We start from the raw sequence: 23,707 nt of genomic DNA, 5'->3' as shown, positions 1-23,707 counted from the left end.
ACTGGAAGAGAATATCCCACAAGTAAGGATGACGCCGTGGACCGGACACACCGTTGGAGAAAGTAATTTATCAGGTAAACATAAATTCTGTTTTCTACTCCAGAGTTGGAAGTGCTGGGTACATACTTAGATTTGTTTGTCAGTCCTAATGGTCTGGTGTCAAATATCTCTCTCTCATTCACTGTATTGCTAAATACTTTATCCTTATCAGTATCTACAATATTACCAAAATATGCTTTTAGCCTTAGATTTCTAAAAAAGCGATATAAATCCTTCTCTATGGTAAATTGATTAGCATATACAGTTGGACAAAAAGATAACCCTTTATTTAGAACACTTAGTTCATCTTTAGTGAGTTCATATTTGGAAATGTTAATAACTAATGTCTCTGCCGGGACTGGCATCTCGCACTGATTAGTGTCGTTACATATCATATAATTTGACATTATACTATGTACATTACCACCTTCACCACTCCCGGCAGTTTGCTGTGGTACATCGAAAGTCCCATTTATTTCTTGCGGCCCCTCGGAAATCGCCTGTTCCTCAACCTGTTGGATTGTCGGGGGTCGGAGCCTCCGTCTCTTTTGTTTCCGTCCTCCCCTCCGGTATCGGTATCTGTTCCCATGTATAAAAAATCCTCCGATGAGGATGAATCAGTAGCTGTCGTTGTCTTTTCCATCGCGTGTCTCATTCCTCGCCATGTTCCGCGTCCTCTTCCTGGTCGCCTCCTTCCAACGTCATGGATCTCTTCCTCATTGGTCCAGCGGTACACGTGATTTGCTTTGTAATCCTCGTCGTCTCGATTGAACTTGTTTCTCTTGATATCTTTTAACTCCTTCTGGTAGTCATCAAGGATCTTGTCTATCTCTTTCTTTGTTTTCAAACAAAGAAGAGGGGGTAACAGAGAGTTACTGTTAAAGAAAAGAGAGGTATGGTGGATACAGCATCTAAAAACACTTAGTCCGAATGGTCTAAACAAAGACTATGATCTTCATTTGTTTTTATAAGTATTAATGTATTGTAATTTTGTATGAAATGTTTTTAATATGTGTTGAAATATAGTCTTGGGTTATAATCACTAGATAGGAATTCTTTATTATATAAGAAAAGCTGTGATTTAGGTACAAAGATTATTTACTGACCATTCTGACCCGTTAGGGGTCAGAAATCCAAAATGGAAATTTGAATGTATGCAGGTAAATCAAGCTAATTGATGCACAGGTGTTATAAAAGAAGGTGATTTCTCCAACATAGGTGTGTCCGGTCCACGGCGTCATCCTTACTTGTGGGATATTCTCTTCCCCAACAGGAAATGGCAAAGAGCCCAGCAAAGCTGGTCACATGATCCCTCCTAGGCTCCGCCTACCCCAGTCATTCTCTTTGCCGTTGTACAGGCAACATCTCCACGGAGATGGCTTAGAGTTTTTTAGTGTTTAACTGTAGTTTTTATTATTCAATCAAGAGTTTGTTATTTTGAAATAGTGCTGGTATGTACTATTTACTCAGAAACAGAAAAGAGATGAAGATTTCTGTTTGTATGAGGAAAATGATTTTAGCAACCGTCACTAAAATCCATGGCTGTTCCACACAGGACTGTTGAGAGCAATTAACTTCAGTTGGGGGAACAGTGAGCAGTCTCTTGCTGCTTGAGGTATGACACATTCTAACAAGACGATGTAATGCTGGAAGCTGTCATTTTCCCTATGGGATCCGGTAAGCCATGTTTATTACGATCGTAAATAAGGGCTTCAAAAAGGGCTTATTAAGACTGTAGACTTTTTCTGGGCTAAATCGATTCATTATTAACACATATTTAGCCTTGAGGAATCATTTTATCTGGGTATTTTGATATAATCATATCGGCAGGCACGGTTTCAGACACCTTATTCTTTAGGGGCTTTCCCAAAGCATAGGCAGAGCCTCATTTTCGCGCCGGTGTTGCGCACTTGTTTTTGAGAGGCATGGCATGCAGTCGCATGTGAGAGGAGCTCTGATACTTAGAAAAGACTTTCTGAAGGCGTCATTTGGTATCGTATTCCCCTTGGGGCTTGGTTGGGTCTCAGCAAAGCAGATACCAGGGACTGTAAAGGGGTTAAAGTTCAAAACGGCTCCGGTTCCGTTATTTTAAGGGTTAAAGCTTCCAAATTTGGTGTGCAATACTTTTAAGGCTTTAAGACACTGTGGTGAAAATTTGGTGAATTTTGAACAATTCCTTCATGTTTTTTCGCAATTGCAGTAATAAAGTGTGTTCAGTTTAAAATTTAAAGTGACAGTAACGGTTTTATTTTAAAACGTTTTTTGTACTTTGTTATCAAGTTTATGCCTGTTTAACATGTCTGAACTACCAGATAGACTGTGTTCTGAATGTGGGGAAGCCAGAATTCCTATTCATTTAAATAAATGTGATTTATGTGACAATGACAATGATGCCCAAGATGATTCCTCAAGTGAGGGGAGTAAGCATGGTACTGCATCATTCCCTCCTTCGTCTACACGAGTCTTGCCCACTCAGGAGGCCCCTAGTACATCTAGCGCGCCAATACTCCTTACTATGCAACAATTAACGGCTGTAATGGATAATTCTGTCAAAAACATTTTAGCCAAAATGAACACTTATCAGCGTAAGCGCGACTGCTCTGTTTTAGATACTGAAGAGCATGACGACGCTGATAATAATATTTCTGAAGGGCCCCTAACCCAGTCTGATGGGGCCAGGGAGGTTTTGTCTGAGGGAGAAATTACTGATTCAGGGAACATTTCTCAACAAGCTGAACCTGATGTGATTGCATTTAAATTTAAGTTGGAACATCTCCGCATTCTGCTTAAGGAGGTATTATCCACTCTGGATGATTGTGACAAGTTGGTCATCCCAGAGAAACTATGTAAAATGGACAAGTTCCTAGAGGTGCCGGGGCTCCCAGAAGCTTTTCCTATACCCAAGCGGGTGGCGGACATTGTTAATAAAGAATGGGAAAGGCCCGGTATTCCTTTCGTCCCTCCCCCCATATTTAAAAAATTGTTTCCTATGGTCGACCCCAGAAAGGACTTATGGCAGACAGTCCCCAAGGTCGAGGGAGCGGTTTCCACTTTAAACAAACGCACCACTATACCCATAGAGGATAGTTGTGCTTTCAAAGATCCTATGGATAAAAAAATTAGAAGGTTTGCTTAAAAAGATGTTTGTTCAGCAGGGTTACCTTCTACAACCAATTTTATGCATTGTCCCTGTCGCTACAGCCGCATGTTTCTGGTTCGATGAGCTGATAAAGGCGGTCGATAGTGATTCTCCTCCTTATGAGGAGATTATGGACAGAATCAATGCTCTCAAATTGGCTAATTCTTTCACCCTAGACGCCACTTTGCAATTGGCTAGGTTAGCGGCTAAGAATTCTGGGTTTGCTATTGTGGCGCGCAGAGCGCTTTGGTTGAAATCTTGGTCGGCTGATGCGTCTTCCAAGAACAAGCTACTTAACATTCCTTTCAAGGGGAAAACGCTGTTTGGCCCTGACTTGAAAGAGATTATCTCTGATATCACTGGGGGTAAGGGCCACGCCCTTCCTCAGGATCGGCTTTTCAAGGCAAAAAATAAACCTAATTTTCGTCCCTTTCGTAGAAACGGACCAGCCCAAAGTGCTACGTCCTCTAAGCAAGAGGGTAATACTTCTCAAGCCAAGCCAGCTTGGAGACCAATGCAAGGCTGGAACAAGGGAAAGCAGGCCAAGAAACCTGCCACTGCTACCAAGACAGCATGAAATGTTGGCCCCCGATCCGGGACCGGATCTGGTGGGGGGCAGACTCTCTCTCTTCGCTCAGGCTTGGGCAAGAGATGTTCTGGATCCTTGGGCGCTAGAAATAGTCTCCCAAGGTTATCTTCTGGAATTCAAGGGACTTCCCCCAAGGGGGAGGTTCCACAGGTCTCAGTTGTCTTCAGACCACATAAAAAGACAGGCATTCTTACATTGTGTAGAAGACCTGTTAAAAATGGGAGTGATTCATCCTGTTCCATTAAGAGAACAAGGGATGGGGTTCTACTCCAATCTGTTTATAGTTCCCAAAAAAGAGGGAACGTTCAGACCAATCTTAGATCTCAAGATTTTAAACAAGTTTCTCAAGGTTCCATCGTTCAAGATGGAAACCATTCGAACTATTCTTCCTTCCATCCAGGAAGGTCAATTCATGACCACGGTGGATTTAAAGGATGCGTATTTACATATTCCTATCCACAAGGAACATCATCGGTTCCTGAGGTTCGCATTCCTGGACAAACATTACCAGTTCGTGGCGCTTCCTTTCGGATTAGCCACTGCTCCAAGGATTTTCACAAAGGTACTAGGGTCCCTTCTAGCTGTGCTAAGACCAAGGGGCATTGCTGTAGTTCCTTACTTGGACGACATTCTGATTCAAGCGTCGTCCCTTCCTCAAGCAAAGGCTCACACGGACATTGTCCTGGCCTTTCTCAGATCTCACGGATGGAAAGTGAACGTGGAAAAGAGTTCTCTATCTCCGTCAACAAGGGTTCCCTTCTTGGGAACAATAATAGACTCCTTAGAAATGAGGATTTTTCTGACAGAAGCCAGAAAAACAAAACTTCTAGACTCTTGTCGGATACTTCATTCCGTTCCTCTTCCTTCCATAGCTCAGTGCATGGAAGTGATCGGGTTGATGGTAGCGGCAATGGACATAGTTCCTTTTGCACGCATTCATCTAAGACCATTACAACTGTGCATGCTCAGTCAGTGGAATGGGGACTATACAGACTTGTCTCCGAAGATACAAGTAAATCAGAGGACCAGAGACTCACTCCGTTGGTGGCTGTCCCTGGACAACCTGTCACGAGGGATGACATTCCGCAGACCAGAGTGGGTCTTTGTCACGACCGACGCCAGTCTGATGGGCTGGGGCGCGGTCTGGGGATCCCTGAAAGCTCAGGGTCTTTGGTCTCGGGAAGAATCTCTTCTACCGATAAATATTCTGGAACTGAGAGCGATATTCAATGCTCTCAAGGCTTGGCCTCAGCTAGCGAGGGCCAAGTTCATACGGTTTCAATCAGACAACATGACAACTGTTGCGTACATCAACCATCAGGGGGGAACAAGGAGTTCCCTGGCGATGGAAGAAGTGACCAAAATCATTCTATGGGCGGAGTCTCACTCCTGCCACCTGTCTGCTATCCACATCCCAGGAGTGGAAAATTGGGAAGCGGATTTTCTGAGTCGTCAGACATTGCATCCGGGGGAGTGGGAACTCCATCCGGAAATCTTTGCCCAAGTCACTCAGCTGTGGGGCATTCCAGACATGGATCTGATGGCCTCTCGTCAGAACTTCAAAGTTCCTTGCTACGGGTCCAGATCCAGGGATCCCAAGGCGGCTCTAGTGGATGCACTAGTAGCACCTTGGACCTTCAAACTAGCTTATGTGTTCCCGCCGTTTCCTCTCATCCCCAGGCTGGTAGCCAGGATCAATCAGGAGAGGGCGTCGGTGATCTTGATAGCTCCTGCGTGGCCACGCAGGACTTGGTATGCAGATCTGGTGAATATGTCATCGGCTCCACCTTGGAAGCTACCTTTGAGACGAGACCTTCTTGTTCAGGGTCCGTTCGAACATCCGAATCTGGTTTCACTCCAGCTGACTGCTTGGAGATTGAACGCTTGATCTTATCGAAGCGAGGGTTCTCAGATTCTGTTATCGATACTCTTGTTCAGGCCAGAAAGCCTGTAACTAGAAAGATTTACCACAAAATTTGGAAAAAATATATCTGTTGGTGTGAATCTAAAGGATTCCCTTGGGACAAGGTGAAGATTCCTAGGATTCTATCCTTTCTTCAAGAAGGATTGGAAAAAGGATTATCTGCTAGTTCCCTGAAGGGACAGATTTCTGCCTTGTCTGTGTTACTTCACAAAAAGCTGGCCGCTGTGCCAGATGTTCAAGCCTTTGTTCAGGCTCTGGTTAGAATTAAGCCTGTTTACAAACCTTTGACTCCTCCTTGGAGTCTCAATTTAGTTCTTTCAGTTCTTCAGGGGGTTCCGTTTGAACCCTTGCATTCCGTTGATATTAAGTTATTATCTTGGAAAGTTTTGTTTTTAGTTGCAATTTCTTCTGCTAGAAGAGTTTCAGAATTATCTGCTCTGCAGTGTTCTCCTCCTTATCTGGTGTTCCATGCAGATAAGGTGGTTTTACGTACTAAACCTGGTTTTCTTCCAAAAGTTGTTTCTAACAAAAACATTAACCAGGAGATTATCGTACCTTCTCTGTGTCCGAAACCAGTTTCAAAGAAGGAACGTTTGTTGCACAATTTGGATGTTGTTCGCGCTCTAAAATTCTATTTAGATGCTACAAAGGATTTTAGACAAACATCTTCCTTGTTTGTTGTTTATTCCGGTAAAAGGAGAGGTCAAAAAGCAACTTCTACCTCTCTCTCTTTTTGGATTAAAAGCATCATCAGATTGGCTTACGAGACTGCCGGACGGCAGCCTCCCGAAAGAATCACAGCTCATTCCACTAGGGCTGTGGCTTACACATGGGCCTTCAAGAACGAGGCTTCTGTTGATCAGATATGTAGGGCAGCGACTTGGTCTTCACTGCACACTTTTACCAAATTTTACAAGTTTGATACTTTTGCTTCTTCTGAGGCTATTTTTGGGAGAAAGGTTTTGCAAGCCGTGGTGCCTTCCATTTAGGTGACCTGATTTGCTCCCTCCCTTCATCCGTGTCCTAAAGCTTTGGTATTGGTTCCCACAAGTAAGGATGACGCCGTGGACCGGACACACCTATGTTGGAGAAAACAGAATTTATGTTTACCTGATAAATTACTTTCTCCAACGGTGTGTCCGGTCCACGGCCCGCCCTGGTTTTTTTAATCAGGTCTGATAATTTATTTTCATTAACTACAGTCACCACGGTACCATATGGTTTCTCCTATGCAAATATTCCTCCTTAACGTCGGTCGAATGACTGGGGTAGGCGGAGCCTAGGAGGGATCATGTGACCAGCTTTGCTGGGCTCTTTGCCATTTCCTGTTGGGGAAGAGAATATCCCACAAGTAAGGATGACGCCGTGGACCGGACACACCGTTGGAGAAAGTAATTTATCAGGTAAACATAAATTCTGTTTTTTCCCATAATCCATTGCATGACTAAGGGTCTGTGTTGACTCGAAACGTCGCTGTTTTTAACTTTGTCTGTTGCCTCAATAAAATGGAATTTTGTATGAATAAGTGCTGACACTATCTTGCTTTACACTATATATATATATATATATATATATATATATATATATATATATATATATATATATATACACACCAAGCAGTGGTGTAAGTGCACTCTCACCAACTTTTCCAGCTTGTCAGGGTGCTATAAGGTTAATAATAGAATGTAGCAAAGAAGCACTCACTGAACAGTTCCAACTGTGACAAAAAGTTTTAATTCAAACTAGTGACGTTTCGGGACAGTAACAGTTCCTTCCTCTGACAAATTAACAATGTAAAAATGCAGGCCTTAAATAGGCACCAAACTGCCCTCCCCACGTGATTGACCAATCATGGCCAAAGTTACATGACACACCATACAAAGTGACCAATAGCTATCTATAATACAAAACTAGTGTATGAAGTAATTCAAGTGGATAGTAGAAAAGTAATTTAAACATGAAACTCCGTGTTGCCAATAAAGAGGGGGGGCAATCTCAATCCAAACACACATAAAAGTCAGCTAAATATCATTAAAACTGTAAACAAAACAGTAAAACGACAGTGAAAGAAGGGGATCGTAATTCAACCAATCATTGTCGCCCTGGCCCATGGAGATCGTAATCCCACCAACCAGCAGTGTTCTAGCTTTTGGAGATCATAGTAGCACCAATCAGCGACACTATGGCACCCAGTGCCAGATACGTCATAGCTACATGCGTTCAAGCTACGCCCACCTGTCACTAGGGACGCATATTGCCTCTAAAAGCTAAACATATCCCATTTAACTTACTCTCAAATATAGCGCTCCCCAGATCGCTGCATGTCTGTAATAAACAAACAAAATAGTGAGACCGCCCTTAAATCACCAGTGTTAAATCTAAATATGTAGCCGAAACTGATCTGAATTTGTGTTGAAACTACCATCACAAGCATCTCAGGTAGCACAGTTACCGGACAATCAGTGTCTTACAGAATCAGCGTTGTAAATCTATACACGCAGATTAAAACCAATATGTGAGCCCTGTGAGTGCCGCACTCAGTTCTGTCAAAGGTAAATGCAATGCCATAAACTATCCTATCAGTAGTGTGTCCGCCCCCATATGGGCGTATCAAAACATTGCCGAGTATTAACCGTGTCTATGTGTCACACTATGACTGATGAGCGCACCTAGCAAATTCTTACCGTTACCACTCAACTGTTTGTGGCTGGCACTGACTATGTTCTCATCAAATGCAGACATTAACATACAAAGAGAGAGTAGCATTATCAGACCGGCACTAAAAAAATATAAATATACGTGCTTCATCTCATGTCGACACCTAAGTGTGATTTTGATCCATCTCTATGCATGAGCTAACTGAATACAGGCTCACCTCCAGTGCATCAGTCACCAACCTAAAATAAAATATATACAAAAAATAAAGCCAAATAATAGAACAAACAGAGGGAAATAAGACAACTCTGACACAATAAAAGACAGCCATTATCGACCCATAATGGATGATATCCATAAGTCAGCTGTATATCACTGTCATCCCATAGTGTCATCATTGCAAACTTTAAAACAAAATGTCTCTATCTGTCAATCAAAATAGCGCTGAATGTCAGTTTGGAGTGAGACAGACCACCCAAATGAAGAACACAGGGTGTCAAAGAAAGTGAAACATAAAATTAAATTAAAATAAGACAAGATAAAATCAATAAGTCCATATAATGGACAGGGAAGTTACAACATAATGATAAGAGGGCCACATATGGATCTTCCATAAGGGCAATATAGGACAGAGGATCAAACATTATCATCAGTAATATTGTGCTCATAGTTCAATCTAATGTACTCGAAATATAGAAATAAATAAAAATGAAGAAAAAATAAATGAAGAAAAATATAAAAATAAAAGAAAAAGAAAAAAGAAAAAGAAAAAATAAAGAGAAAAAAATAAAAAAGAGAAAAAGGGGAAAGGATGAAACACTGAACCAGACAAAGAGAGAGAAAGAAAGAGAAAAAGAAAAGAACAATCATTAAATGAACAAGATGTAAAACAAATAGAAAAGGAAAATGAATAGAAAGAGATAGAGGAATAGAGAAATAGATGGGGAGGAGAGAGAAGAATACAATACAATACAACGCTGATTCTGTAAGACACTGATTGTCCGGTAACTGTGCTACCTGAGATGCTTGTGATGGTAGTTTCAACACAAATTCAGATCAGTTTCGGCTACATATTTAGATTTAACACTGGTGATTTAAGGGCGGTCTCACTATTTTGTTTGTTTATTACATACATACAGCGATCTGGGGAGCGCTATATTTGAGAGTAAGTTAAATGGGATATGTTTAGCTTTTAGAGGCAATATGCATCCCTAGTGACAGGTGGGCGTAGCTTGAACGCATGTAGCTATGACGTATCTGGCACTGGGTGCCATAGTGTCGCTGATTGGTGCTACTATGATCTCCAAAAGCTAGAACACTGCTGGTTGGTGGGATTACGATCTCCATGGGCCAGGGCGACAATGATTGGTTGAATTACGATCCCCTTCTTTCACTGTCGTTTTACTGTTTTGTTTACAGTTTTAATGATATTTAGCTGACTTTTATGTGTGTTTGGATTGAGATTGCCCCCCCCCCCCCCCTCTTTATTGGCAACACGGAGTTTCATGTTTAAATTACTTTTCTACTATCCACTTGAATCACTTCATACATTAGTTTTGTATTATAGATAGCTATTGGTCACTTTGTATGGTGTGTCATGTAACTTTGGCCATGATTGGTCAATCACGTGGGGAGGGCAGTTTGGTGCCTATTTAAGGCCTGCATTTTCACATTGTTAATTTGTCAGAGGAAGGGACTGTTACTGTCCCGAAACGTCACTAGTTTGAATTAAAACTTTTTGTCACAGTTGGAACTGTTCAGTGAGTGCTTCTTTGCTACATTCTATATATAAATATATATATATATATAAATATACACACACACATACAAAAGAAGATTTCCTAAGTTGTGGACATTTTTGGGGGATTAGCCCCTTCCTCAGACATACAAAAAGAAGTGTGTACATTCCCACACCAGACATACTTATAAATGATCGACCATCCAATCACACGCTCTCTAGGGTATGGTGCTGCCCACATGGCGCCATCATCAACCCCAGCAATGTGTGTGAATGGTCAAGACAAACATGCAAAAGTGTATCAACAATAAAGTGAAATATGATACAGCAGGAATTTAGTTTGCAAAGTTAAACACATAAGTAAAACATCTGTGTGTTATGGATAGCCCTATATGAAGAAGAAATATTAAATTATATTGTCTACATAATAAAGCCAGCATAATACATGTGTTGTCAAACCCAGCATGGTACAGACCTAAAGAATATAGACCAACAAGTGAAATAACAGTCGCTGCCTGTCTTAAATGGTCATATAAATATTACATTTTATCCAGTCTGAAGCCGTAGACATAAAAAAACACACCTGCCAATCCAGGTGGGTATTTAGTCCCTTAGGGATGAGAGTGTCCAAGACAAAAGTCCAACGTGCCTCTCTCCTCAGTAACAGGAGATTTCTGTTGCCGCCCCTAGTCACTGGAGATACATGATCAATGATTGTGTACTTCAAGTCTTTAACCGTGTGATTATTGTCCAAAAAGTGACGTGCCACCGGTTGGTCTGAGGTTCCTTTAAGGGCTGTTCTGATGGCTGACCTATGGTTCGACATCCGTAGTTTTTCCTATGTAAAAAAGCCCACAAATGCAGTGTAGTAGATAGACAATATAGGTAGTGGTGCATGTTAGTCTGTATTTGTGGAACAACTTCTGTAGTTTGTGTGGGTGAGTGAAGTATTGGCCTGGGATGAGGCCATTTTAAGTGTACAGCCTATGCAGCGGAAAACTCCTTTCTTTTCTAGATTAAGCCAAGTACCATTATTGTAGCTCCGTGTCGGGTCAGTCTTAACCAGCATGTCCCTTAGAGATCTAGACCTTCTGAACCCTATTCTTGGAGGGCCATCTCTTTGAAGGGTAACGCTGGATCCGTGGATATGACATGCCTGTTGTCATGCAGATGTTTGATTCATTGCTTATCACCTGTGTACGTCGTCACAAAGGTCATTCTTTCTTCCCCTTCTATCCTCTTGGTGGCCTCCTGTGTTGTAGCCAGTATTTGTCTCTGATTCTTGAGGAGTTTTGGGAGATAGCATCTTTACATGAATCTATTCTCCATATCAAGTAATTGTAAATCCTTGTTTGATTCCTTAGAGTTGTTCCGTATAACCTGCTGTAATTGGGATTTTGGTAGGGCGCTCTTGAGTGCTGGGGGATGGCAAAATGTATAGTGCAGCAGCATTTACTGTCCTTTTTCCTTACGGAAGAGAGTGGAGTGTAGTTTCTGTGTGTCTTTAAACAGTCTGACATCCAGAAAGTCAATGCAGTCTTTAGAATACTGCATTTTGAATTTTAGAGGCGCAGATGTCCTGTTAAGGTTGTCATGCCAGTGAATTAGGTCCTCATCTGGACCGTTCCAGATGAGCAGCAGGTCATCTATGTACCGTTTATAGAATTTTATTCGCTGGTCTCTGAATAGGTCTGTCTCAGCAGTTTCAAATTGAGCCATAAACAAGTTGGCATATGAGGGGGCCACGTTGGACCCCATGGCCGTCCCTTGTAGTTGTAGAAAGAATTGTTTTTTTTCAAATTTAAAGTAGTGATCTATATTCTTTATGTCTGTACCATGCTGGGTTTGACAACACATGTATTATGCTGGCTTTATTATGTAGACAATATAATTTCATATAGGGCTATCCATAACTCACAGATGTTTTACTTATGTGTTTAACTTTGCAAACTAAATTCACATATTTCACTTTATTGTTTATACACTTTTGCATGTTTGTCTTGACCATTCACATACGTTGCTGGGGTTGGTGATGGCACCATGTGGGCGGCACCCTACTCTAGAGAGCGTGTAATTGGATGGTCGATCATTTATAAATATGTGGTGTGGGAATGTACACATTTGTTTTTTGTATGTCTGAGGAAGGGGCTAATCCTCCGAAAACGTTCACAACTTAGGAAATAAACCTTTGAAAAGACCTGGCGAGTGCACTCTTCTTTTGCTTCTACATATTCCATCTGTTGCACCCCAGGCATTTGTGACCTGTTATCTGGAGTGCTTGTCTTTTCTACAATCCATATACAACTTTGGCTATAGCACCCGACTACTTTTGGATCTACTAAACCGGACATAACTGTTGACTTTGTTCTATATGCTTTGCTTGTTTTACCAATTGGGTGGTGGGTTCAAGATACAGCAGGAATAGGCCCATTTGGAGCCTAACACTTTATTACAAGATGCAAAATGAGCCTGCCTTACCTACGGATAATACAGTGGCTGGGGCCACTACTTTTCACTTTACAGAGTAGGATGCGACTCAAATCCTATTTGGGGCCTTACCTACAGGCCCAACTACAGAGAAATCCCTTTACATATATACACACACACCTTGTTAAAGTAAAACAGAAGGAAAAAGACCTAATTCTGCATGGCATTTTGCTATCTGAATACTACCAGAAGGGTTTCATACCCAGGGGATTCAGGATACGTAACGTCCCCACATTGGGAAGACCAAACACAGCTTTCTGTGACAGATGGTGCCAGATTCTCAATAAGTGCTATATGGATTTGATTCTGTTGGTTATACAAGAAGTATCTAGGCTGTTGGCACAAACCAAGACTGAGAGAGAACAATATGAACAGCTCCATCTCAACAAACTACAGACCGATACCTCCACAGAATGGATCAACAAATTGAAGGAAGACCTCATTAAATATGAGGCTGAATTGATAAACTTCAAAAGCAACAAAATGGAAATAGTGATTCAAGATTACCGGGACAAAAGGGTCTACATATGGCTACAGAATGGTCAAGCAAGACAGAGGGACCAATACTCCAGACACAGACGACAACGATATCAGAGACCACTTCACCTGAACACGGTGGACAGCTCAGGCTCAGAAGGAGAGCAAGTGGCATCCACAGCCCGGGATACGCTGGAAGTGTCTAGCGGAGTACAGACAAGGTAAAAAAACGGGGTAGGCCGAGGGCCCACACAAGGCGGGGGTTCATACAGAAAACCCCGCAGGCAGCGAAGATATTAGCGGAAGACATCGTGGTGAATCTTAGCAACCACATACTTACTCTGATCGAACATCAAATCCTAAATAAAGGACTTTCGCTTATCCCAACCTGTCGATCGGACAAATTTGACCTATACGCTGATCACCAAAGATTTCAAAGACAACGTCGACTTAAAGAAAGATTCCAAGGACAAGAAACTGAGACGGAACAATTCCGTAGGAAATCTACTTATGACCCAGGCTCGCAGAACGCGAGCATACGGACGTATGCACGCCTTATACATTTGGGCATTGAACAGACCATTGAGGAAAACAGGAACAGCACCTTCAACAACTTTAACAAGAAAGACTTGCCCTAAAAAATTTATCAGAGGATGACACAATCACCATCAGAGTAGTGGACAAGGGAGGGGCTCTAGTCCTCCTTAACTATAGGACGGAGATCATGAACCAATTGGATGATACACTTACCTATTCCATACTACCAGGGGATCCTACTACCAAATACAAGAAGGAGATCGACTCCTACCTTATGGAACTACTGGAACTTAATGTTCTTAACCAATCAACCATAGATTTCCTATTGGTAGGTCACCCAAGAATCCCCATTCTATACACCGTACCGAAGATCCACAAAAGTGTGTCTAATCCCCCAGGCAGACCAATTGTGTCGGATGTGGGTTCTCTCTTACAACCCATAGCACAATTTTTGGATTTCTTTCTCCAACCACTAGTCAGAGACATGAACAGTTTTCTAAGAGACTCAGCAATGCTGTTGGAACAACTGTCTATTATTCCTATTACACAGGAGGACCTACTGGTGACCTTGGATGTCACCAGTCTTTACACTGTGATTCCACACGTAGACGGGATACAGGCTACTAGACAACATCTTTTGAAATACCCCTATGTTGAAAGATAATGCAAGCACATTTTTTATCAAAGTTGTAAGCAACCTGTCCTAAGTAAAATGTTGTTGGTTTCTTGTAGTATACCCAAACATGAGGGGGTTGACTAAAACACCTCACTGCTGCAAAGGAAATTTTCAGATTACTACACGAGCAGGGAGAGCATGAACACTGTAAATAAAGCATGAATGAACATGGCTGCTCAAAGTGTGACATGAGAAATATGTTGCTGCTGTCTTTGGAAACAACTTGTAGAGCTTTACATCTCCTTTGTCCAGGTGATCTTCCCATGTGTTGCTCCACTGAAATGATGTTATAGGCTTATAGCACTAGGGCTCCCATGGAGGACAGGCAGCTGCAAGCCGCTCTGGAGTTAACACCAGTAAATCTAATAAGCACCAATCTTTTACGTTAAAACCAACCTCAGGGCATGTTTCTGCATTTATATGGTGAAGTCTCAGTGATAAGAAGATATATTTTTTGGGCAGCAGTTATAAGACTCCAGCGTAAGAACAGTTAGACTGTTGGCATGCCTCACATAGGCGCGCTGTATTGAGTATTCAGTCATAGAATTTTCATTATGATCCTCACACGTGGCCATCATCGGCTTGGTGCTTTTCCCAACTCTCTGAACAGGCAAGTAACAATCTGTCCAGCGAAGGTGTAAACAACGCCGTCAGCTCTTGGATGAGGTTATCTTTGCACATCAGCATTTTGAACACCGTTATAATCAAATAACTGGTATGAAAAACTACAGTTATGGTATAGAAAGTCCCTTACTGGAAATATGCCTTCCGTGTTAGAGATAATGACAAGATCTCTATCCGCTTAAGTTCCCGGGCACAACTTTTGCCAAGGCAGATGCATTTGACAGGGAGTAAAGCAGCAAATAAAAATATTTAGCATAGCCTCCACGGAGCTCTAGCATTTTGCCGCCATCTTGATACGCCTCTCACCGGAGGTCCTGAAATATTTTTTTTGTTTTATCATTACACGATCTTAGAAATGATCAAATACAAAGATGAAGCAGTACACAAGCCAGAATTCTTACTGACAGTGGAGAAAGGGAACTTGTAATTAACTTAAAGTTAAAAGGACTTGAAACCCAAAATTTTATTCTTTGTGATTCAGATAAAACATACAAGTTTAGACAACTTTCCAATTTATTTCTATTATATAATTTGCTTAGTTCTCTTGGTATCCTTTTTTTCTCTTGCAAAGTGTATCCAGTCCACGGATTCATCCTTACTTGTGGGATATTCTCCTTCCCTACAGGAAGTGGCAAAGAGAGCACACAGCAGAGCTGTCCATATAGCTCCCCCCCTAGCTCCACCCCCCAGTCATTCTCTTTGCCGCGTTAACGCACTAGGTTCTCTCTCAGGGAGGGTAAAGTGAATGTGGTGTTAGAATTGTAGTTTTATATCTTCAATCAAGAGTTTATTTTTACATGGTACCGGTTTGTACTATTTACTCTCTAGCAGAAAAGTGATGAAGATTTCTGCTGAGAGGAAAATGATTTTAGCATGTTGTAACTAAAATCCACTGCTGTTCCCACACAGGACTGAGGAGTACCAGAAAACTTCAGTTGGGGGGAACAGTTTGCAGGCTTGACTGCAATGAGGTATGTTCAGTCATTTATTTCTAGACAAGACTGAGATAATGCTAGAAGACTGACAAGATCCCCATGTGGGGAGGGTAAGCTATGTTCTGAGACTTAGTATAGAATTGAATGCTTACATGACAGGGCTAAATAGGCTGGTTGACACTAATGCTGGGCAATAGATTATTTATTAAGAAATACTCATTGGAGACACCTTTTTAGCACTTTGGAGTGTTTTACTGGGGTTATTATCCACATGGCATACATTTAGTCACTTAGAAGTGATTTTTGTAGGCCTCACAACTCCGGAGTGGAGTGGGAGAGGCCTAATTTAGCTTGAAAGACAAGTTCATGCTGCTTCACATGGAGGGCCCTGCTGCTGATTGAGGGCCTAGAAGAAGCTTTGTTTCCCCAAAACTGATCCCTAAGGGTAGGTAGGGCCACAGCAGTAAGTTGTGGCAAGGTGCTGTAGTTTGTTAACCGGTTGTTGGCTTTAGGCTGCTCCGGTTTGGGCATTAAGGGGTTAATCGTTCTGAAACTTGCTGTGCAATCTTATTAAAGCCTTAGGTACATACTGTGAAAATTTCAAAAGGATTGGTGCATTTTTCACTGTTTTTTGTAAAATTGTGTGCTCTTTTTATCTCTTAAAGGCACATTAACGTTTTTTTCAAATTGTGTTTTTTATTTGATTAGTGTTTTCCAAGCTTGCTTGTGTATGCTACTAGTCTGTTAAACATGTCTGACACTAAGGAAAATCCTTGTTCAATGTGTTTAGAAGCTATGGTGGAACCCCCTCTCAGAATGTGTCCCAATTGCACTAATATGTCTATACACTTTAAAGATCATATTGTTGCACTTAAAAATGTGGCCCAAGATTATTCTCAGACTGAAGGTAATGAGGATAGTCCGTCTACCTCTCCCCATGTGTCACAACCAGTTACGCCCGCGCAAGCAACGCTTAGTGCCTCTAGTGCGTCTGCCCCTATTACATTGCAACAAATAGCGACAGTTATGGATAATTCCCTTGCGGCCTTTCTATCCAAACTGCCAGTTTTTCCTACAAAGCGTGATAGCTCTGTTTTAAGAACAGATTATGAGCAGTCTGAAGCTTTGGTAGCCTTATCTGATGTACCCTCACAACGCTCTGAAATGGAGGTGAGGGATTTGATGTCTGAGGGAGAAATTTCCTATTCAGGAAAGGTTTCTCATCGGGCAGAGTCAGATTCATTAGCATTTAAATTTGAACACCTTCGCGTTTTGCTCAGGGAGGTATTAGCTACTCTGGATGATTGTGACCCTATGGTGGTCCCAGAGAAGTTGTGCAAAATGGACAAGTACCTAGAGGTTCCTGTATACACTGATGCATTTCCGATCCCTAAGAGGGTTGCGGATATTGTTACTAGGGAGTGTGATAGACCAGGTGTCCCTTTTGTCCCCCCCACCTATTTTTAAGAAAATGTTCCCCATAACTGACCCTAGGCGGGACTCGTGGCAGACGGTCCCTAAGGTAGAGGGGGCTGTTTCAACACTTGCTAAGCGCACAACCATACCAATTGAAGACAGTTGTGCTTTTAAAGATCCTATGGATAAAAAGTTAGAAGGTTTACTTAAGAAAATCTTTGTTCAACAAGGCTTTCTTCTCCTACCTATTGCCTGCATTGTTCCTGTAACTACTGCAGCGGCTTTCTGGTTGAGGCGCTGGAGCAGTCGCTCCAGACGGAGTCCTCATATGACGAAATTATGGATAGAATTAAGGCTCTAAAGCTGGCTAATTCATTTATCACAGATGCCGCTTTGCAATTAGCTAAGTTGGCGGCAAAAAATTCAGGCTTCGCCATTATGGCACGCAGAGCGCTTTGGCTCAAGTCATGGTCGGCCGATGTGTCGTCAAAATCCAAATTGTTAAATGTCCCTTTCAAGGGAAAGACCCTTTTTGGGCCAGAATTGAAAGAGATTATTTCAGAAATCACCGGGGGAAAGGGCCATGCTCTCCCCTAGGACAAGCCTTTTAAGGCTAAAAACAAAGCTAATTTTCGTTCTTTTCGTAATTTCAGGAGCGGTCCCGCTTCAGCCTCTACAGCTGCAAAGCAAGAGGGTAACGCTTCACAGCCCAAGCCAACCTGGAAGCCTTATCAGGGCTGGAACAAGAGTAAACAGGCCAAAAAGCCTGCAGCTGCTACCAAGACAGCATGACGGGGTAGCCCCCGATCCGGAACCGGATCTAGTAGGGGGCAGACTTTCTCTCTTCGCTCAGGCCTGGGCAAGAGATGTTCTCGATCCCTGGGCTTTAGAGATTGTTACCCAGGGATATCTTCTAGAATTCAAGGACTCCCCTCCAAGGGGAAGGTTCCATATTTCTCGTCTGTCTACAGACACGACAAAGAAAGAGGCGTTCTTACGCTGTGTAGAAGACCTACATACAATGGGAGTGATCCACCCAGTTCCAATTGCGGAACAAGGGCTGGGGTTTTTCTCAAACCTGTTTGTGGTTACCAAAAAAGAAGGAACTTTCAGACCAATCCTGGATCTCAAATTTCTAAATAAATTCCTCAGTCTCATCATTCAAGATGGAGACCATTCGGACAATCTTACCTATGATCCAGGAAGGTCAATATATGACTACCGTGGATCTAAAGGATACGTACCTGCATATCCCAATCCACAAAGATCATCATCAGTTCCTCCGGTTCGCTTTTCTAGACAAGCATTACCAGTTCGTGGCTCTTCCATTCGGTTTAGCCACTGCTCCCAGAATTCTCACAAAGGTGCTAGGGTCCCTTCTGGCGGTTCTAAGACCGCGGGGCATAGCAGTGGCGCCTTATTTGGACGACATCTTAATTCAGGCGCCGTCTTTTTCACAGAGCCAAGGCTCACACAGAGATTGTATTGGCCTTTCTAAGGTCTCACGGGTGGAAGGTGAACATCAAAAAGAGTTCCCTGTCCCCACTCACAAGGGTTCCCTTCCTAGGAACACCAATAGATTCGGTAGAAATGAAAATATTTCGGACGGAGGTCAGAAAGTTGAAACTTTTAACTACTTGCCGAGTTCTTCATTCCATTCCTCGGCCATCTGTAGCTCAAACTGAGGGCGATATTCAACGCGCTTCAGGCATGGCCTCACCTAGCTGCGGCCAAATTCATAAGATTTCAGTTGGACAACATTACGACTGTAGCTTACATCAATCATCAGGGGGGAACAAAGAGTTCTCTAGCGATGAGGGAAGTAACCCACTCCTGCCATCTCTCAGCAATTCACATCCCAGGAGTAGACAACTGGGAGGCGGATTTTCTAAGTCGTCAGACTTTTCACCCGGGGGAGTGGGAACTCCACCCGGAGGTATTTGCCCAGCTGACTCAGCTATGGGGCATTCCAGAGTTGGACCTGATGGCGTCCCGTCAGAACACCAAGCTTCCTCTCTACAGATCCAGGTCCCGGGACCCCAAGGCGGCATTGATAGATGCTCTAGTAGCGCCTTGGTCCTTCAATCTGGCTTATGTTTTCCCACCGTTTCCTCTTCTCCCTCGTCTGATCGCCAGAATCAAGCAGGAGAAGGCGTCGGTGATTTTGATAGCGCCTGCGTGGCCACGCAGGACTTGGTATGCAGACCTAGTGGACATGTCATCTGTCCCACCATGGACACTGCCAATGAGGTAGGACCTTCTAATACAGGGTCTGTTCAAGCATCCAAATCTAGTTTCTCTACGTTTGACTGCTTGGAGAGTGAACGCTTAATTCTATCAAAGCGTGTCAGTTATAGATACTCTGATCCAGGCTAGAAAGCCTGTCACCAGGAAAGTCTACCATAAGATATGGTGGAAATATCTTTGTTGGTGTGAATCCAAGGGTTACTCATGGAGTAAGATTAGGATTCCCAGGATATTGTCTTTTCTCCAAGACGGTTTGGAGAAAGGATTGTCGGCTAGTTCTTAAAAGGGACAGATATCTGCTCTGTCTATCCTTTTGCACAAGCGTCTGGCAGAGGTACCGGACATTCAAGCGTTTGCACAGGCTTTAGTCAGAATCAAGCCTGTCTATAAACCTGTGGCTCCGCCATGGAGTCTAAATCTAGTTCTTTCAGTTCTTCAAGGGGTTCCGTTTGAACCTTTACATTCCATAGATATTAAGTTGTTATCTTGGAAAGTTTTGTTTTTGGTAGCTATCTCTTCTGCTCGAAGAGTCTCAGAATTATCTGCTTTACAGTGTGATTCACCTTATCTGGTGTTCCACGCAGATAAGGTAGTTATGCGTACCAAACCTGGTTTTCTTCCTAAAGTTGTTTCTAACAAGAGTATTAACCAGGAAATAGTTGTTCCTTCTCTGTGTCCTAACCCATCTTCGAAGAAGGAACGTCTTTTGCATAATCTTGATGTTGTTCGTGCTTTAAAGTTCTATTTACAAGCAACTAAGGATTTCAGACAAACATCTTCTTTGTTTGTTATCTATTCTGGTAAGAGGAGAGGTCAGAAAGCGACTGCTACCTCTCTTTCCTTTTGGCTGAAAAGCATCATCCGTTTGGCCTATGAGACTGCTGGCCAGCAGCCTCCTGAAAGAATTACTGCTCATTCTACCAGAGCAGTGGCTTCCACATGGGCTTTCAAAAATGAGGCTTCTGTTGAACAGATTTGTAAGGCAGCGACTTGGTCTTCACTGCATACTTTTGCCAATTTTTATAAATTCAATACTTTTGCTTCTTCGGAGGCTATTTTTGGGAGAAAGGTTTTGCAAGCAGTGGTGCCTTCCGTTTAAGGTACCTGTCTTGTTCCCTACCTTCATCCGTGCCCTAAAGCTTTGGTATTGGTATCCCACAAGTAAGGATGAATCCGTGGACTGGATACACCTTGCAAGAGAAAACAGAATTTATGCTTACCTGATAAATTACTTTCTCTTGCGGTGTATCCAGTCCACGGCCCGCCCTGGCAATTAAGTCAGGTAAAATTGTTTTTGTTTAAACTACAGTCACCACTGCATCCTATGGTTTCTCCTTTGGCTTCTTAACCTTTGGTTGAATGACTGGGGGGTGGAGCTATATGGACAGCTCTGCTGTGTGCTCTCTTTGCCACTTCCTGTAGGGAAGGAGAATATCCCACAAGTAAGGATGAATCCGTGGACTGGATACACCGCAAGAGAAAGTAATTTATCAGGTAAGCATAAATTCTGTTTTTTTTTTCTTCAAATTTACACCTAGGTAGACTCAGGAGGTGGCTGCACATAAAGGCCTCGTGTCATTGATTACGAATATGTTCAGCTAGCTCCCAATAGTACATAAATGGTCTTTCAATAAAGGATACCAAGATAATGAAGCAAAATTAGCAGTCAAAGTAAATTGGAAATGTGTTTAAAAATGTATGCTCTATTTGAATCCTCAAAGAAACATTTTGGGTTTCATGTTCCTTTATTGATTTTATAGGTACATGTTCTAGAACTATTACTTTCAAGAAGATAACTGTTTCAGTAATATGTTAATTGCAGGCTGGTACATTCTTTATTTAATCATTTTAATATTGCATTCATGTAAGCTTGCCAACATGTAAAATTCATCATGTAGTTTTAAAATGCACATTATATCCAAAATGATGCAAATAGCAACACTTGCCACAAGATGGGGCTAACTGAACACTAAATGTGTTGCTTTCTTTTTCTGCTCTAAATGTTTTGAAGGACTTGTAGACATTACTGCATCTATTTATTTTTTTATTTTATTTTTTTTTGCCACATTTAAAATCGTGCCCTGGAAAATGTTACATTTAATAGGTTTTTGCTGCTTAGATGAATTCCCCAGTTTAAACAGAATTAACATAGGCAAACCTTAAATATATGGCATGTGACTTTTCAGTCCTTATTCTTGTTGCCAGTGTAGTTTAGAATTGACACCGACTACTATTTAATATGGCCCTAGGAAAATGAAAGTACATTAAAGGGACATGAAACCCCAAAAAATTATTTCATGATTCAGATAGAGAATACAATTTTAAACAACTTTCTAACTTACTTATATTATCTAATCTGTTTTATTCTCTTGGTATCATTTGTTGAAGGAGCAGCAATGCAGTAATGGTTTCTAACTGAACACATGGGTGAGCCAATGACAATCAGTTTATATATGCAGCGACCAATCAACAGCTAGAACCTAGGTTCTCTGTTGCACATGAACTTGCTTAGATAAACCTTTCAGCAAAGGATAACAAGAGAGAGAAGCAAAATAAATAATAGAAGTAAATTGGAAAGTTGTTTGAAATTGTATTCTCTATCCGAATCATGAAAGAACATTTTTGGGTTTCATGTCCCTTTTAAAGGGACATTATACACTCTTTTTTTCTTTGCATAAATGTTTTGTAGATAATCTATTTATATAGCCCATAAAGTTTTTTTTTTTTTTAATTAATGTATAGTTTTGCTTATTTTTAAATAACATTGCTCTGATTTTCAGACTCCTAACCAAGCCCCAAAGTTTTATGTGAATACGCTCGACTACCTACTCCAGCTTGCTGCTGTTTGTGTAAAGGGTCTTTTCATATGCAAAAGAAGGGGGGGGAGTGTCTTATTTGCCACTTGCAGTGGGCTTTCCAGCTACCTTTTCAACAGAGCCAAAGTGACATCTTCTAAGTAAATTTTTAAACAGTTTTATGCTGGATTTTTATATCAGTATCTGTGCATATTATTCTTTATAGTAGTGTCTATTACATGCAGTTATATGAAAATGAGTGTATACTGTCCCTTTAAGTACACTGTGAGTTGTGTATTCTTTACAGTGATAGATTGTTTGAGTTAGCTGAATGAACTTTTCCATTTATTATATCCCCTTGTAACAAAGTACCCAGAAAAGGAAGCAGATATTTCCCTCTTATAAAGTCAAGCTCATGTTTTACCTGTGGGTCCCCTGTTGATTAGGTGATGTGTATATAGTTGGGACACAATTGAAACCCAATTTTTTCATTCTCTTGGTATCTTTATTTGAAAAGCAGGAATGTAAGCTTAGGAGCCAGACCATTTTTGGTTCAGCCCCCTGGGTAGTGCTTGCTGATTGGTGGCTGAACGTAGCCACCATTCAGTTAATGGTACCGAGGTGCTGAACCTAAAAAAAATTGGGTTTCATATCCCTTTAAGGGCATAACCATTTAGTGTAGTGTAATGAAAAGTAAATATTCTTATTAAAGATATTCATCCCAGTGCTTTCAGTACTAAAGTAGTATACCATCTATTACATTACTTGCTAGTCAGCCAGAAAATTGAGTAGACTTTTTTTAAATTATTATTTTAATAGGAGCTAGGCAATTTTTTGTTTATGCTTATATGAAGAATAATCTGAAAAATGAGGAGATGGGGTGGGTTTAGATTTTTTTTACCCTGTCTCCTGGAGTTTGTCATACCTTGGTCTATTATGAAATAATGTATGTTGTGAATATTTTTGTGTTCTGGTTAGACTAAACAGCTGCAAATGATCCACAGCCAACAATAAAACACGTCCCTATGTCCTATTTTGTGTAAATAAGTATAGTTAATGCACATTATGCCAACTTTTTTTTTTCTTCTTTTTTTAGATGGAGATCTCATTACTATCTTTGATAGTTCTGATTTATCATTTGCTATACAATGCAGTAGGATTCTTAAATTGACTCTCTTTGGTAAGTAATTTTGCTAAATGATCACTTTAGTAGAACAGTTTCTCTAAAAAAACATTCAACTGGGAACCCATCACATTAAGATTGATATCTTGTCACTTTTATTTCAAAAGGATCAATGACGTTGGAGTGTTTTGTTGTTTTTCTTTCCCGCTCATATAGTAATATGGAGTTTTGTCATGTTCAGCACAGTTGTACATTTCTAATCTGCTTGTAAGCATATGGCAAGAATGCTATTTAGTTCTTATACAC

At 41.5% G+C, this 23,707-nt stretch overlaps 1 protein-coding gene across 8 annotated transcripts in view; it reads left to right on the top strand.

Annotated features, from left to right (window-relative positions):
• The window catches only part of TFG (trafficking from ER to golgi regulator), a 225,526-nt gene that overhangs the window by 66,913 nt on the left and 134,906 nt on the right, over positions 1-23,707 (top strand). For all 8 annotated transcript variants that reach the window (XM_053707575.1, XM_053707574.1, XM_053707572.1 and 5 more), the window contains exon 3: positions 23,375-23,458. In XM_053707575.1, coding sequence (XP_053563550.1) covers positions 23,375-23,458 — 84 coding nt within the window. The remainder of the gene's footprint in view (positions 1-23,374; positions 23,459-23,707) is intronic.

This window comes from Bombina bombina, chromosome 3, assembly GCF_027579735.1.
Source record: "Bombina bombina isolate aBomBom1 chromosome 3, aBomBom1.pri, whole genome shotgun sequence".
Taxonomy (NCBI): Eukaryota; Metazoa; Chordata; class Amphibia; order Anura; family Bombinatoridae; genus Bombina; species Bombina bombina.
Note: the sequence above shows the minus strand (reverse complement) of the source record. Positions and strands in the feature narration are given on the sequence as shown.